The sequence below is a fragment of the Acartia tonsa genome, chromosome 10 (assembly GCF_053477335.1).
Source record: "Acartia tonsa isolate MP-2025a chromosome 10, ASM5347733v1, whole genome shotgun sequence".
NCBI lineage: Eukaryota > Metazoa > Arthropoda > Copepoda > Calanoida > Acartiidae > Acartia > Acartia tonsa.
In genome coordinates this window covers 6,635,201-6,652,592 of record NC_137269.1, presented here as the reverse complement: position 1 = coordinate 6,652,592, position 17,392 = coordinate 6,635,201, and the positions used below count along the sequence as shown (strand labels likewise).

Sequence of the window (17,392 nt, the reverse complement as noted above, 5' to 3'; positions counted from 1 at the left end):
TTATTCTGATTATTCAGTTCTGACACTCTGCAAGTGTTAATGTTAGTTTGGCCTACAGTTTCAGAGCTTCGTTTTTTTGGATGTTGTCATCCTTATTTTTTAAATGTTATACCTTAAAGGAAACTTCAAAATTTTAATTTTATTCTTAGCTATATCTGGCTAATGCTTAACAAACTATAAAGGATTTGGCCTATTTTACCTAAAACTGTTCTATATTTGTACAAATACAATGAAACTTAATAAAGCCAGTAGCCTGGTTAATATCAAGAAATAAAAGTTAAAACATGAATGTTAAATCTACTTTAATCACAGTTGTAAGTCAGATATAAAAGAGTATGTCCTTTGGGAAAACAATTATGAAAGTCAGAGAATTTTATATTTTATGGTTTATTTAAATAAATAAGGAGAAGTTACAGTAGTCCATTAGTTGATTATATAATTTATATGTGTTATCTATAGATTTTGAATTTTACTGTATTTTAATTATATGAATAAAAATGTGTTTTATGTTCACCTAGACTAAATATATGGATCATCTATCTAATTTTGTGTTTATTTTGAAAGTGTAGCTTTTCTATAATTGGTTTGTCAGGGAGTAATAGGCATAACATTAGTTATTTATTCTTGGGATAAATAACATTCAGCATACCTGGATGACTAAACAAGGTGTACAAGTTCCAGAATAGGTTTTAAAAAGAAAAGAAGTGGGATTGTATCCCCAACCCTCCCCATCGCCATCAACACCATAAAATCCTTTATTATACAAGAAGCCAAAAAAAAGATACTTTAAAATTGTAAATACTTCACCTTGATTTCATAAATAAATTTCATTGGGTTCAATTAAAACAAAATACAGGTTAGAATTAACTTATTATTTATTACCAAAATAAAACAAATTGCTGAGTAGCCTTTTATACAATCAATCAATATTATCAAATTGCTTTTGATGGAATTTTCCTAAATAATGTACACTACAGACATGTCTGCATAGACTATTTAAATTAAATTCATTAAATTTGGTTTGTATTGTATTCAATTACACTATTTATCAATATTTCATTGGTATATTTTCTTTTTCAAGAATATTATATAATGAAGGTTTGTTAATAATTTTCAAATGCACAAAATACCCTTTAATTTTTTAGAATTCCTTAAAAATTAAAACAGATATATTAGCAATTTAGTAAGCAAAGTAAGATGTTAGACTACAAGAGTATATTGATACTAGCCTACAGCTCACGTTGTTCACTGGTCTGTAATGTTCTTGAGAATATTAAATATCCGTACTGTAAAGGTAGATGGCTGATGCAAATATTAAGGTATAAAATCCGATGTATTTAGAATTTGTAGGGGGCCCGATCTTTCAGGGTTAAGACAGAAGGCTTATTTTATGTTGGCTGACCAATAAGAGATATAAGTTTTCCGGAATTTTAATGTAGGGAGTAGATTTGAAATCTGCATCAAATTTTAAGGATTTTTTATAAAATTCGTTTTTTGTAAAATTCTTTATCTAAAAGCGAAAATACATTTTAAGTTAATTAATTTTGACCAATAGGATAGGTGGATTTTAAACTACCTGCGCTCTAATTGGTTGAATGATGTACGCCATCCAATCAGAGCGCAGATTTTTTAAATCCACCAATCACAGATGCCAAAATTAATTAACTTAATTTGTATTTCCGCTTTTAGATAAAGAATTATACAAAAAACGAATTTTATAAAAAATCCTTAAAATTTGATGCAGATTTCAAATCTACTCCCTACATTACAATTCCGGAAAACTTATATCTCTTACTGACCAATGCATGTATACTCTAAGAATAATATTGTCTGCCGGTCTATCGGTAATGCTCTTAAATAATTTTCCCAGCTTTTATCGAAGATATTTTTTGTGTAAAGATTCAAATACCACTAAGTATCATTACTCAGTATGTCTGTCTTTTGTGCACCCTTTTTGCTTTCATTTGCTTTGCCTTTTATTTTTTTAATTCAAGAGCTTCTATAGTTATGGATTTTGTCATCCTTATTTATCTGTTAAATGTTAGTAGCGAAGTCAATAAATTTAAATTTAAAAAGTTTTACTTTCTGTCTTAAGTGCTCTGAAATAAATAAATTACTGTAGGAGAAATGTTTATTTTCCCTTCTGCTATTTAATATAGAAGGTTTATTTTTTTAAAAGCAATGCACTTCTGTCCAACTATAGCTAAAATATTTGTTTTGGATTACATTTTTTATCAAGATTATAATGGAACATCTCTATCCCCTCGTTCTCCCTCTCTCTCTATCGACCCGTTCTCTCTCTTTCTTTTAAAAATATTAAGTTGCACATAAAGATTATGACTTTAACGTCTTATTTTATAATATCTGTTTAACTGATTTATTCAGTAATTTTTTGTTTTATCTATATTTAATGTAACAATACACAATATAACGTTTTGCTTCATTTTTTTAACATTTTTAAAAGAATATACACCTAATATTGGATCAAGTCAAGCTGAATGTGCCAATGGCAACAAGTAAAACAGAGCGTGCCAATATTCCCCCTAGTCAAGTAGAGTATGCCAATATTCCTCAAGTCAAGTAGCGTGTGCCAATATTTCATCAAGTAAAGCATAGTATGCCAATAGTTTATCAAACAAAGCAGCATGACAAAAAAAATATAAAAAAAGATGAATTGAACATATTTTCCGATTTATTTACCAAAAGACACAATTTTATACATAAATAACAAAATAAATTAATCTTTTAATATCATATTTAACGTTTATAATACGTTTAAGATAGTTTGTCTGTGGGTTTGAGCTTTTTTGCTTCGCTTTCATGGATGTTGTTATCCTTGTTATTGATATAAATATATGTATGTCTTAAAAGGGGGCGGAGATGAGAATTATTAAGAGATTAAGGGATTAATGTTTCCCGTAACTGAATGGTTAAAAAAGGCCGAAAAATTATGGATAAGGAAATGGAAATCTGGAAATTGTTTTATATAACATATTGGAATTTATTACAAAGGATTATATTAAACAGAAACAAGAATGATAATATTTATAGAAGTTCTGTCTAAAGTCAAATAACAACATGTAATATTGTCATATTTAAAGGTATAAAATTGAAAGTACATTTATTTAACGTACGAAAATTGGCTACTTAATGGACTGACTCTGAATGTGGGGGAAAAAGTTTAAAATGATAGACTGCACGATTAGAAAAAGTTAACTATAGAGTAGCTTCGCTACTTGTATGATCATGACTCAAGATTTAAGAATATTCATTTAAGTCTAATATTTATTATATAGGTTGTCATCTAATTCAACCTACAAATTTACTACTTTATGTACGCATAATATATAAAATAGCAGTTGCGTCCCTAGCATCTAGGAGCTCTCTATTCCAAGTAGTAGAAAAGTTACGAAAATTAGCCTAAAACCATTAAAATTTCAAAATAAAAAAGATCTCACTAATCGATGGACTGTTATGATTCTTCTTTCAATGAAGCTTCTTATTGGTCCTTCAAAATACCATGATTTTGTTACATAGTTTTTCTTTTTAAAACTTAAATGTAAAGGAGATTTTCAGCTCTCTCCTTCCCTCAAATGCCCCTAGAGACATCGAGAGTGGGGCGGGGGTGAAGCCGCTAGTATATATGCATAAATTATTTCAAAATTCTAGGAAAAGCATATCTTGATAAGTAAAGCAGAGTATGCCAATATTCCCCCTAGTAAAGCAGAGTATGCCAATATTCCCCCTAGTCAAGTAGAGTATGCCAATATTCCCCCAAGTCAAGTACCATGTGCCAAAACAGGCTATTGGCATACTCAGCTTGACTTGATCCCTAATATTTTTCATTTCAAATTTTCGTCCTGTAAGGGTTAAAATGTTTAGTTTAATATCAGACCACATTACAGGAGTGTCGCAAGAATCAATTTATATTAAAACTAAGTTTTCTTAGATTTACTATATTAAAAATTTAAATTTTCTGTGTTATTAAAAGAAATCAAATACTTCAATGTTATTCAAATAGCAACATGAATTAAAAAAACTGAATTAATGATGCTAAAAGTAGAATAATGGGTCTTATTGTTCTGGTCAATGAGAATTTAATAGGGATTATTGGAGCACTATGAGTTTTTAACACTCTTTACTTGGAGAATTCGAGCTCGATTATAGACGTTTATTTCCTATATAGATCTGTCATGGATCTTGATGCAATACAGCAGGCCGTTTTGTACATGTTAAAAATTAGAAGATTTCATTAAATAAAAGTAATCGCAAATATACTTAGTAAATAAATAACTAAAAGAGCAAAAAGAAATTAGATTTGCAATATTTCTTGCTATTTACATAAAGAGATACAGAGTAAGTAAACTCAGTAATAAATAAGGTATTGTTTCAAATGAAATAGGCTTTTAATGGTATTCTAATTTTTCTGTCTTTAAACATTTAACAACTTTAAATTAATTACAAATTTTGTAATACCTAAAACTGTGAAAGGGAGAAAAAACTTTCTTAGTGGATATTTTTTTCCAACAAAGTTTTCAAGTAAAATATCTTATGCCGCATTATTTCCCTCCTCTTCTAACACTTCCCTGCCTTTCCCAATTTATAATTCTCCACATTCATATTTAATATCTTCCTTCCATTTCTCTTTCTAGTCACAATATTGTATCTAAATCTCTCTTCTTCCCTCTATTATTCCCTTCCCATGGGAAAGTATGGGGTGAAACTTATTAAAACTTTGTTATGCATAATTTCAGGTATTATCATCATAGCACATTGTCTTTATTTTCTGAACATCAATATGTTATTTTAAAGAACTTATTGGAAAATAATAATAATTATAATGTTTTATGAATCAGGGCATACCTCTATGGTCTAACTGTCATTCCAGTAATTATTTGGTGTTAAGAAATGCACAAAAAATATAAAAAAGAAAAATCTGAATCTGAAATTCTCCAGGAAAATGGAAAGTTTGAAATCAGTTCGACCTGCTGAATAAAAAAAAGTGGCTTCCCTATTTTGTTCTCCCTTATATTCTTTGCAAACTGCAAATTTCAGATGCATTTTCTATCTATCTATTTCAGTATCTTCTCTCTTTCATACTGTGTGTCTTTCCTATCCTTAACTATATCAAGGTTAGGGAGTAATTCACAAAACAATATAAAACTAAAACAGATGACAACATCCATGAAAACGAAGCTATGAAACAGTAAGACAAATGAAAACCAACAATTGTAGAGCGTCAAGAGGAATATAAATGCATACATACATATAATTGAATTCTAAGATTGTTGCAAAACTGCTTAAATACAGGTTACTGATTAGGGACATACTTAAATTTTTAGGACTTGATTTTAGAAAACATTTTACCTTTTTTAATAGAAAACAGAATTCCAATAATCAGATGAATATGATGATTATATCACATATAAGTATAGCTTTGATTTTAAAAACACTTCATCAGATCTTAAATTAACTAGAAATTTAAATTTACCATATGAAAAAATATTTAGAATACACATTCAAGCATGATCAATTTTACGAAAATATGATAAAAATTAATATATTATAAGACTTAAAACATTTTGTGAATTGGTACCTTTGTGTAGAGATGGGTCGTATGTATGTAAATATAAATATATACGTATACGTTAGTATCGATTAATGGATTTGCCACTGTTTACCTATAATTACCTAAAATTTGTATTATAAACAAAGATGATTTTGTTCAAAGGTAGCATGGCTTTTTTTTAAGCTTAAAGTAAGTTTTTGTCTGAGTTTTTATTTTAATTTTAGGGAATCTTTGCTATTGTTTGAATGCTATTGTGGTAACACTATGTTTACGGATTTTCCTCTAAGTTCCTAGTCGAGCATATAACCTCAATATAATGGAAGAGAGGTTAGTTTTTCGTGTGTTTTGATATTTTTAATTTAAGTTAGGATAGATTTGGTAGTACCCCACCCCCCCCCCCCCACCCATGCATGGAGCATCATTTACAAAAATACTATAAAGATGGTTCTTTAAAAATTCCAAGACCATTTTGTCATGAAATGACATTAATAGTCATTAAGATGCTGAGCATGATCTATATAATACAAAGTAGAATGAGGTCTGTCTGTCCGTCCGTCCCTTAAGACCTCGGTAACCACTGAACCGATCGGATTCTACTCTTCAGGGAATATTTCTACTGATCCTGTGGTGGTTTTAGGCTATTTTCTTGAGATAGATAGCTTTTTTCGTTAATTTAGGCATGTTAGAATTGTCCTATCGATTTCAAACTTTGCATGATGATTCCTGTAGTAGTTAGGTATGATTTAGAAAGCGTAGCAACTCTTTAATTATTACCAGAATGTTCGTACGTCCGTTTTAACATGCTGATTTTTTACTTTTTTAACAACAAATTTTTATGTGATCTAATTATCCGAATGTTCTTATTTTTGGTATACTGATTCATGGGACAACAAAATACAATATCATAAGCAAAGCAACTCTATAATCAAACAAATTCTGCACTAGACGGCAGCCTGTAGCAGTGCCTATTTAAAAAAAAACAAATTCTATATAGGAGGGTTAACTTTCCCTTACCTCATAGGGCGAAGCCCCTAGAGACTAGGGGCGAATACGCTAGTATATTATAAAGTCCTTTAAGATCTAGTAAACGACAAGAGCCGCATTCTCTAAAAATGAAGTATTACAATATTTGTATCTGTTATGTATTTCATTATCAATATAATTATAATTATTATTTCATAATAATCAGAATGGCAGTAACAAGGAGGACTTGAACCAAATTGGAGAGCTCTTTATTTCCCGAATTTCTTGGCTTTTTCGTGGTGGATTTTTTGGTAGTGGTTTGTGTCGAGGCTTGGGCAGTTGTGCTTTCAACTTCTACTCTAAAATAAAAAGTTTAACAAGTAACTGGACAAAGTGTCTCAAAAATCAGCCATGTGACATCCTTCACTTTTTTGACGACACATGGCCAATTTTTTGGACACTTTGTCTAGTTACGTTTAACAATGATGAAAGGTTTAAAAAAAATTCCAAAAAAAGATGTGGAAAAAAAACAAAAAAAAATTTGGATTTTTGGATTAATTTAGATTGAACTATCATTAAATTTTAGTTTCAGTTTTTTATATTATTTTGCATTTTATTAATTTGAACTAAATTTGCCCTTTTACACAGGGGGTTTGTTAAGAACTTTAAATCATTTAGGTTAGGGCGCGTTAGGAATCCCCACAGGCGTTGGGAATAGCCCCCCCCCCCACCCCTTCACTTATTTTTTTACAAAATATTGAAACTCTAGATAAGTTCCGATTTTATGTATTATGTATAAAATATTGTGTTCAACGCTCATTCTGAGCTGGATCTTTAAATCATTTTAGTGGCGAGCCAGATCGGGGTGAGCCAACTTTCCACCAATGAGAGCACAGCATTTTATGAAATTCCGCGCTGTGATTGGCTAAAATTAGTATCACCCCGATCTGGCTCACCACTAAAATGATTTAAAGACCCAGCTCTGGATATTATTGTCCTTGATTTTTTTTACCTGCAGACAAAAGAGAAGTCAATTTGATCTATCAGCCATTTTCCAGTCGTTAAATACATATCTACAAAATAAAAAAAATCAAATATTAAACTTTATATTATTATATCCCTTGAATTTGGATGTTATCCATGGATATATTTTCTTGGGCCAAGGCATTACCTCTCATTTCTATTTGAAATCTAGATGTGTTTTGAGTAGCGGGACAAAGTATCTCAAAATTCAGCCATGTGACGTCATAAAACAGAGGGATTATCCATATCTTTTTTAGGGTTTTCATTCCAACTTCTCCTCTCATCTCCCTCATTTTTATGACGTTACATGGCTGTTTTTTTAGATACTTTGTCCCGATACTGTTTTGAACAATTGGCCACGCACTATAAAATTTCTTAGGCGAGCTTAAATTATTTCTTAGTGCTTCCTAAGTCTTACATATTACTTTTTAAAAGCGAAGCTTTTCTATAATTAGGGTCGGTCCGTCCGTACGTCCGTAACGGATAGCTTTTTTCGTTCATTTAGGCATGTTAGAATTGTCCTATCGATTTCAAATTTTGCATGGTGATTCCTTTAATAGTTAGGTACGATTTAGAAAGCGAAGCAACTCTCTAATCATCACCAAAAATGTCCGTACGTCCATTTTAAACATGCTTATTTTTTAACTTTTTTAACAACAAATTTTTATGTGATCTAATCATCCGATTGATCTGATTTTTGGTATATTGATTCCTGGGACAACAAAGTATAATGTAATCAGCGAAGCAGCTCTATAATCAAGTCCTAAAAATGTTTGTATGTCCATAAACATTATCCTGAATCAAGCAGTTTTTCAACAAATTTACTTACAATTTTGCTTTGACTCTTATACATTCATATTATGATTATTCAGTTCTGACACTGTACAAGTGTTAATGTCCGTTTGTTCTACCGTTTCAGTGCTTCGCTTTTATGGATGTTGTCATCCTTGTTTATCTATGTAGGGCTAAGGAAGCCCAGAGACCCTAAGGAACAAGACAATGGACGATAAATTATATATACATCATCAACGATGATAAACAAAACTACCCCTTATTTTAAACCAAGTTAAGTGGATATAAAATAAAACTAATGAAAAAATATAAGAAATACCTTTGACATTATACTTAATCTGGGCACTTGGAGAATGTTCAGACAGATGCTTGTAGTATACATTTGCCTATAAGAATAAAATTATTAAAAAAAAACAAAGTAGATCATCGTTCTAAATTTTATGCAAGTAAATTTTAAACTCTATAGAACAATTTTAACCCGTCAAAATACATTTTAAAAAGCAGGACTCGACAGACAGGCGTCAGCAGCGAATAAGCCTTGAATTTTAAACCGTTTGGATGCTTTGATATATTTTTTGAAAGGTGGGATTGCAATGTTTTGGTCAGTTTTAGACTTCCAGCTGATTTTTAAATTTGTAAAAGGTTGATTTCCCCGAGGCTTACAGGCGGCTGACGCACGGCTGAAAGAAAGAATAAACGGAGTTTTTGCTAAAATTAAAATTAAAATTTGTGGATATTACTTTTTTAACATTAGTGTAACTATCCCAAATAAGTATACCTTTCTATCTTGAATTATAAAACATTTTAGCATAAGATAGATTTATCTACTGATTTTCTAATTGGATGTACTAAACCCAGGAATCTAAAGGGATAAGACAATGGCCGATAATGGTATGTATATCTGCGATGATGATACACAAAATTACGCCGACCTAATGAACCAACCAATCAAAATCCAACTAAAGTCCCCAAAGTTTTGAGCAAATCAAAACTTTGGGGACTACACAATGTCCCTTCCATTCCTGGTACTAACCTCCTTTTCATGTGGTTGAGATATTAGAATAAGTTGTTCCGAGGTCATATTATGCACATTCCCGAGAAGTGACATAACCCATAGATACACAATTTCCTAAGCAGAAAACATAATAAGTTGTTCTGAGCTGGATCTTTAAATCGTTTTTATGGTGCGCTGAATCGGGGCGATTCAGAGGTGAACCGTATTGCGCTTGTGGTGAGCCACAGCGCACCTATAAAACATTGATTTTTAAAAGATTTTTGGCGCGGTGTTTTGAGATCGCTTGCGCACTCACTAAAATATCGATCCGCGCCAGTACAACTTTATTACTTAAGGCGTGTCAGTAAGGTATTTTATATAAAATGCCGTGTCAGTATGGTATTTTATATAAAACATTAATATATAATTTATTTTAAAAATAACCATAAAAATGTTTTCTCGATAGTTTTGCAATAAAATATTAAAGTAATTAAAAAAATATCCATTTATTGCATATGATTCACCCCGATTTGAACCGTCAATGCCACTCGGTGAGTGGCATTGGCGCGCCAGTACTGCGCCACTGCCTGATCCAAATCGCCCATGCAAATTCGATTTAAAGAATGGTATTTAATAATTTGATGGTGCGCTAAATGAATCGCCCTGGTTTAAATCACCTATAAACGATTTAAAGATCAAGCTCTGAAGTCATATTGGTGCACATTGCCGAGTGGTGACATATCTCGTAGATACACACTTTCCTAAGGAGAAAACATAATAAGTTGTTCTGAAGTCATATTGTGCACCTTCCCGAGTGGTGACAAATCCCATAGATACACAATTTCCTAAGCAGAAAACATAATAAGTTGTTCTGAGGTCATATTGTGCACATTACCGAAAGGTGACATATCCCATAGATACACAATTTCCTAAGCAGAAAACATGATAAGTTGTTCTGAGGTCATATTGTGCACATTACCGAGAGGTGACATATCCCATAGATACACAATTTCCTAAGCAGAAAACATAATAAGTTGTTCTGAGGTCATATTGTGCACATTCCCGAGAGGTGACATATCCCATAGATACACAATTTCCTAAGAAGAAAACATAATAAGTTGTTCTGAGGTCATATTGTGCACATTGCCGAGTGGTGACATATCCCATAAATACACAATTTCCTAAGCAGAAAACATAATAAGTTGTTCTGAGGTCATATTGTGCACATTGCCGAGTGGTGACATATCCCATAGATACACAATTTCCTAAGCAGAAAACATATCAGGTTATTCTTCAGAGGGGGGGGGGGGGTAATTATTAAAGTTATAATTCATCCCTCTTCATAAAGCCCCCTCCCTTACTTAACCTCAGTTAGAAAATATATTTGTGTATAAGTCCAGCCACCTATTACTAGCTGCCTATAATTATTTACAGGGGTTTACACCTAGAATTTTGGATAACAGACAGTTAATAGACCGTGAATGTAGAAGTATAAGAGCAAATAACCAATAAAATACTTCGACAAGTTGAATTTGTTGGTGCCAGTCTCTATGTTTTGTACATTTAATTCAATAAAATATAAACAGTAAATGTACAGGAAAGAACAACATGTACATAATTTGCACTTTTTTCCAAACCCGTTTATCTCGACAAAATGACGTATCCTCCAATAAAAATAAAAAGGCACTAGGCTTTGCTGAAAGGGAGAAATAAATCAAAAGCATGAGCCCCATATAACTTACCTCAGAGGAAGGTATTAACGGTTCTGGCCGGCCAAGTATCCAGGACAGAACTGTATGATCTTCAGAAATCAAGGACAACAGGTTCAGTTCTGGGTCAGATAATACAACCTTTGGTAGATTAATATGTTGTTAAATAGATATATATAGATATAAGTAGTTATACCTATACCCCTAATAGATATGCATTAGACTGGCCCAAAAAAACATGAATTTTTAAATCTTTACCATATCAATTTGCGGTTACCTTGAAGTTGTTACCGGCTCAAATGTAGACCTTTTAGTGAAAACTAGACCTCTCTACAATGAAAATTGATCTCGAAATTTCAATCTTAAGCTTTTTATCAAAAACTTCATATTTTCATGATTTTAACAAGAAATAAGTAAAGAACTGCCAACCTAAAATAATGTAACAAGAGTTCAAATATGAAGCAATTATAAAAAGTTGGCAGAACCGCCATTCCTACCGAATAATTTCGAAAAAACGTCTAAAAACATTGTTTTATTTAAATTGATAATTTGTGTAAGAAATTGAACTAAAACAGTAGCTATTAGTCTTATGAGAAGAGAAATGATGAAAAACTCTAAACAATATACATTTTAAAGACATAAAATAGGAAAAAGTGATTTTAATAAATTTTATTGCTCAACAGACATTGTCGCCAATAAAGAGACAATTTACTAAAATAAAAAATTAAATGAAGGTAAAAAAATATGTAATATACTTATTCTCATATTCAACTTTTAAAAAAAGCATACTAATAAAAAAATTAATATTGCAAAAAAATAATTTGATTGTTTTTTATTAAACCAGGAATAAAGAGTAAGGCTTATCTTTAATTATTTTTCTTCAATGATTTTGCAGTATGAATTAGCTTTCTCAAATTATTGTAATTGTACAAAAATAAATTTGTATACTTTCTTTCTTCATATGTTTATTCCTGGTGATTTTAATATTTTATTTCAATGTTTGTAAACAAACAGACAGAAAATTTGATGTTTTGCTTTATATCTGGTGTAAGGCATTCTTAATTTGGGGAAGTAAAGGTGAAAATAAATATGCATTTGACGAGATAGCGATAGATTTTATCTTAAAATAAATTATAGGGCTAAAATCTACAAACAATACATAACCTATTTTTACATTCCGCACATTGAAAAGCGATTTAAACCTTCATTTGGGCCACACTAATATGCATTATGCAGATTTTGCTAATTTTAGTCTTAATGAAACCAATAGCCATTATAGGCTGAAGCTGCCTACAGGTACAGCCTTTTTTAACGTGGTTCCCCCCCCCCCCCCAAAAAAAAAGTATTCTGTCGAGTACAGTCTAATTTTACCTTATGTTAGGTTCGGTTAGGTCATATAGAGTGCACGCACATGGTTAGGAAACTGCAGAGCTTGATCTTTAAATCGTTTATATGCCGCGCTGAATCGGGGCGATTCAGAGGTGAACCGTAGGCGCGCTGGTGGTAAGCCACAGCGCACCTGATTTTTAAAAGATTTTCGGCGCGCACTCACTAAAATATCGATCCGCGCCAGTACAACTTTATTACTTAAGCAGTGCCAGTAAGGTATTTTATATAAAATACCGTGTCAGTATGGTATTTTATATAAAACATTAATATATAATTTATTTTAAAAATAACTATAAAAATGTTTTCACGATAGTTTTGCAATAAAATATTAAAGTAATTAAAAAAAATATCCATTTATTACATATGCAATGGGTCTTTCGTTGGGGCTCAGTGCATGATTCACCCCGATTTAAACCGGCAATGCCACTTGGTGAGTGCCATTGCCGCGCCGGGCCCGCGCCACTGCCCGATTCAAATCGCCCATGCAAATTCGATTTAAAGATTGATATTAATAATTTGATGGTGCGCCAAATGAATCGCCCCGGTTTAAATCACCTATAAACGATTTAAAGATCGAGCTCAGGTTAATTTACCTCAGGAATAAGGTTTCTGTGCTTGCTAGATTCTTTAACAGAAAGCACCGTTCTCAATCAGTGTGTTTTATGATTTATATTTTATTACTTGTGGAAAATTATCTATAATACGATACGGTACATGATTTTGCAGTATTTATCAGAGCCGTTTCTTATCAAGCAGATATTAATCGGATTCGAAGCCATTCTGGAATAGTTATTTCTCGCATCGTATTATAAACAGCTTCCCGCGGATATAGAATGTGCAATTTTAAGATTAAAACCAGTTTTTTAGCCCCAAGGTGCCGAAAGCACGGGCTAAAAAAAACTGGTTTTAATCTTATGATTGTACATTTTTTTTATTCGTAGAAAGCTGGATATAATACGATGCTAGACATAGTTTTTTCGTATGGATGAGAACTGGTTCCTATCCACCGGATTCGAATGAATACAAGAAAACATTTTCCTATCCCTTGTCCTTTTCAAGACATGGAAAATGCATATAATTGGAAAGGAAGGCTCTAAAGTGATGGTTTTAATTCCATACATACAATGCAACAAACATAATGAAATAGCGAATTTGACTAAATTTTAGTAAAAGGGGCCTTGTGAATATACACTCTTAGCACATGGGGGATGGGGTTATCGAAAACAACCTGACTGCCTAAATCCAGGAAAAATCATTCCACCCAAACTTGCAAGAGGAAGTGGACATTTGATCTCTCCCTCGTTGGCTTTGGGGACTTCTACTAAATCTTGATTGAATGGTACACTGTGGCAGTGTCCAAACTTTTCAAACAGTAATTTATATCTACAGAAAGATTATTATGTTTCTCATAATTGGCAGTGTGCATCAATTTATCTCTATTGTCCTTTCTCTTAAAGTCACTGGAAAGGTGTGTTTTGCATTTTCTCGATCAAATTAAGGACACATGAGAAGACAATCCCTATTTCATTTTTAGGCAAACCTAATTTTTTTATTCATTTTGTATGGAGACCACTTTAGTGGTTTTGAGAAGGGATAATGCATTAAGCTAATCCAACAAATCTCACCTTCAAATCGGTTCCATTTAATTCCCGCGTAAACTTTTATAAAAAAAACTTAAATTTTAAATTATTGCAAGAATTTTTTATGATAAATAGATTAAATTGTTTGAAATTATAAAAGGATGTTTATTCTACTGATAAACTACTTTGCTCCAACTCGTTATTTAGAGTCAAATGCAGGGTAAGGCCGGATATCCGGCCATTTTCAATATCCGGCTGGATACTAGATATTGAAACTATAAGGATGCATGATATCCGGCCGATTTATAATTCCGGACATCACGTTATCGGGTGGATATCCGGTAAATTGCCGGATATTGAACATTGGCCTGATATCCGGCCGGCTGCCGGATATACTGCATTAGAAATCAGGGGTTCCATTGGAATTCAGCCCACACGGGATTCAACCCACGGAATTCAGCCCAACGGGATTCAACCCAATGGTATTCAGCCCACACGGGATTCAACCCATGGTATTCAGCCCACACGGGATTCAACCCACGGAATTCAGTCCACACGGGATTCAACCCATTACATATGTAAAATTACCAGTTTGAAAAAATATATTTTTTTCTAAATTTGAGAACTAAATGTTTTGAAAATTTTTAAAAAAGTTTATTTAAATTTTTTAATTGTAGAAATTATTTTATAAAATATGCTTTATAAAAAAAAATTGAGAAAAAAGAATTATTTTCTAAAAATTTGTTTATCAAATTTTTTATAAAGCATATTTTATAAAATAATTTCTACAATAAAAAAATTGAAATAAACTTTTTGTTTAATTTTCTAAAAATTTAGTTCTCAAATTAAAAAAAAATATTTTTAAAAACTGGTAATTTTACATAATGGACTGAATTCCGTGGGTTGAGTCCCGTTTGGACTGAATTCCGTGGGTTGAGTTCCGTGTGGGCTGAATTCCGTGTGGGCTGAATCCCGTGGGTTGAATCCCGTGTGGGCTGAATACCGTTGGGTTGAATCCCGCTGGGCTGAATTCCATGGGTTGAATCCCGTGTGGACTGAATTCCAATGGAACCGAAATCAGGATATCAGGTATCCGGCCAAAAAAGTAACCGTACACCATAATTTTTCCTATCTTAAACTAATCTGGCGAATAATGTGCTAAAAATCAAATAGACCCAAATGTTTGTGCATGAAAATGATATGCGCAAATTTTGGCCCAAAGCATTTTCTACTACTAATTTGACTATCTATTTTGCACCACGTTCCCCTAGAGGCCTCTTGAGGAGTAGCCGCTGGTATTTAATTATTAATGTTATTCTGATTAGAGATAAAGCTCTTATATAGATGAATTTTTCTTGTTTTTAATTTGTAAGATAATGTAGAATCATCGGCCTAATAGTCCTAGGACAAACGCAGGAGTCCTAAATGTCGGAGTGGACACTTAACCTAACCTAACCTATTTTAGACCATCTTATAGGTTTTTTAATGCCTAACCCTTCAAGGGGCTTATTTGTACATTCATATCTTAACCCAATCTAACCTGTAATAAATACTTAATTGAAAAATTATTTTAACACGGCGTTTGGGAATTTTGCGTTTCTCCTAGAACTTTTTAAATTCCAAACTGGTTTATCGGCTATAAAAACTAGCTAAAAAGAGATATTCTCCTTTTTATATGAACACCCCTCGAATTATCCAAAAAGATTTTCTTAAGCTAACCATCTTAAATCTTGGTAAACTGAAATTAGTTTCCGAATGTGAACACATTTTCCTAGGTGTTTCCCAATCCTATCTCAATATTTGCTACTAGCAAAAAAACCTTCAAACTTCCCAAAAAAAAATCAAAATTTGAAAAATTAAAACTTTGAATGTATAAATCGTTAATACATTCAAATTTTGATTTTTTTTTTAAGTTTGAAGGTTTTTAGCTAGTAGCAAATATTGAGATAGGATTGGGAAACACTTAGGAAAATGTGTTCACATTCGGAAACTAATTTCAGTTCATCTAAATCTTATTTAATTTGATATATTTGACCAAAATATTCCTTAAAGGAGAATATTTTATAGGACAAAATGTCTTATTAGCTGGATGCTCATCTGTATGGAATATAAATCATTTATCTTGAATAGTAGCTGAGAAATTGGCATTATCCACATAGTGTTACGGACTGACTGACGGACAGACAACGTGAATTATAGAACAGCTTCGCTACAAATAATATATTTCTGTTACCTTAGAAGTAGAATTAGCCTGCATTGTTATGAGAGAAACAATAGAAGCGCCAAGACCTTCCCCGTAGAATACAATGCTAAAATTAAATATATATATTTAAATAAATCAAAACAGGGTGTCTATTTAAATCTAATATTTTCAAAAAAAACAAGTAGGTATCAAATTAATCGTCAGCCAATGGAATTATTAAATTATCTCCCGGGTAGGGACATCCAAGCTTTTTTTTGTGGGGGGGTTAAAATGAGGTTGGTAATCTGTATTTTTAAAATTTTTAGGGGTGTAATCACTGTGCGCCTTTTTCCTGTAAGTTTATGCTCAAGGGTTTTATTAACTAAAATAAATTTTTAAAATATTATTTACATTTTCTCACCAATTTTGACCAAAGGGTGTTTTAATTAAAATCCTAATTATTTTTTAAAAGTTTTGCATTTTGATAGTATATAATATTTCTATTTTGGATGCCTTTATTTTCTTCATATAATTTTACCTTTTAAAAGGACGCCCTGTAAAAATGAATTATGTTTCAGAATGCAGAATATAAAACAAAAGAATTAATTAAGTTTAAACTTTTTCTGGGCATAAGGCCTTCTTTTCAAGGCTTTCAATTACATAGTAGAAGATATAAATATATAAATTAGGATAAAATTTAATTAACATTAGATTTTTTTGGATTAGTATACATTAAAATGTTGCTCAAAACGATTATTTTCGGAAAACTAAGAACATTAAAGGCTGTTAGTGGTTAAACGGCTGAACATTTATAACAATATTTAATATTTTAACCGACAAAAGAAGGACTACAAATAAACTAAATCAATAATCTATAATAATCCTGCAGCAAACTTAAATGCGCAAAAAAATAATTATTTTACGCTTGTTATCCTTAGCCAGACGCTCAATGTGTATTGTATGATATTGCCTATTTCTATTTTTTTATATAGGCTTTTCTTTGCAGGTATAACTTGTTAGCGGCTTAGCCCCTAGCCTCTAGGGGCTTTGTCCCAAGAGGTAATTTAAAAAAATTAAAATTGAAAAATAAATTGGCGATGCCCCTACTATTTTCGAACATGAAAAAAAATTGGGGGGATTTTTTTGTTTTTGTTTTTTTGGGGGGTTGGGAGTGTCTCACCCCCCAAGAAA

The 17,392-nt window shown here is 31.8% G+C and overlaps 1 protein-coding gene across 5 annotated transcripts in view; it reads right to left on the bottom strand.

The window, feature by feature from the left end:
• Positions 1-6,697: 6,697 nt before the first annotated feature.
• LOC145330281 (uncharacterized) overlaps positions 6,698-17,392 on the bottom strand; it is a 47,489-nt gene continuing 36,794 nt past the window's right edge. Inside the window, exons 27-32 of one of the 5 annotated variants that reach the window (XM_080174913.1) lie at positions 16,253-16,328; positions 11,084-11,191; positions 9,381-9,476; positions 8,667-8,733; positions 7,545-7,605; positions 6,698-6,891 (exon numbers count right to left, since the gene is read on the bottom strand). In XM_080174913.1, the coding sequence (XP_080031039.1) occupies positions 6,741-6,891; positions 7,545-7,605; positions 8,667-8,733; positions 9,381-9,476; positions 11,084-11,191; positions 16,253-16,328 (559 nt within the window). In that variant the 3' untranslated portion in view covers positions 6,698-6,740. Of the gene's footprint in view, positions 6,892-7,544; positions 7,606-8,666; positions 8,734-9,380; positions 9,477-10,339; positions 10,607-11,083; positions 11,192-16,252; positions 16,329-17,392 lie in introns of those variants that run through there. The other 4 variants (XM_080174914.1, XM_080174917.1, XM_080174916.1 and 1 more) reach the window with 4 other exon arrangements.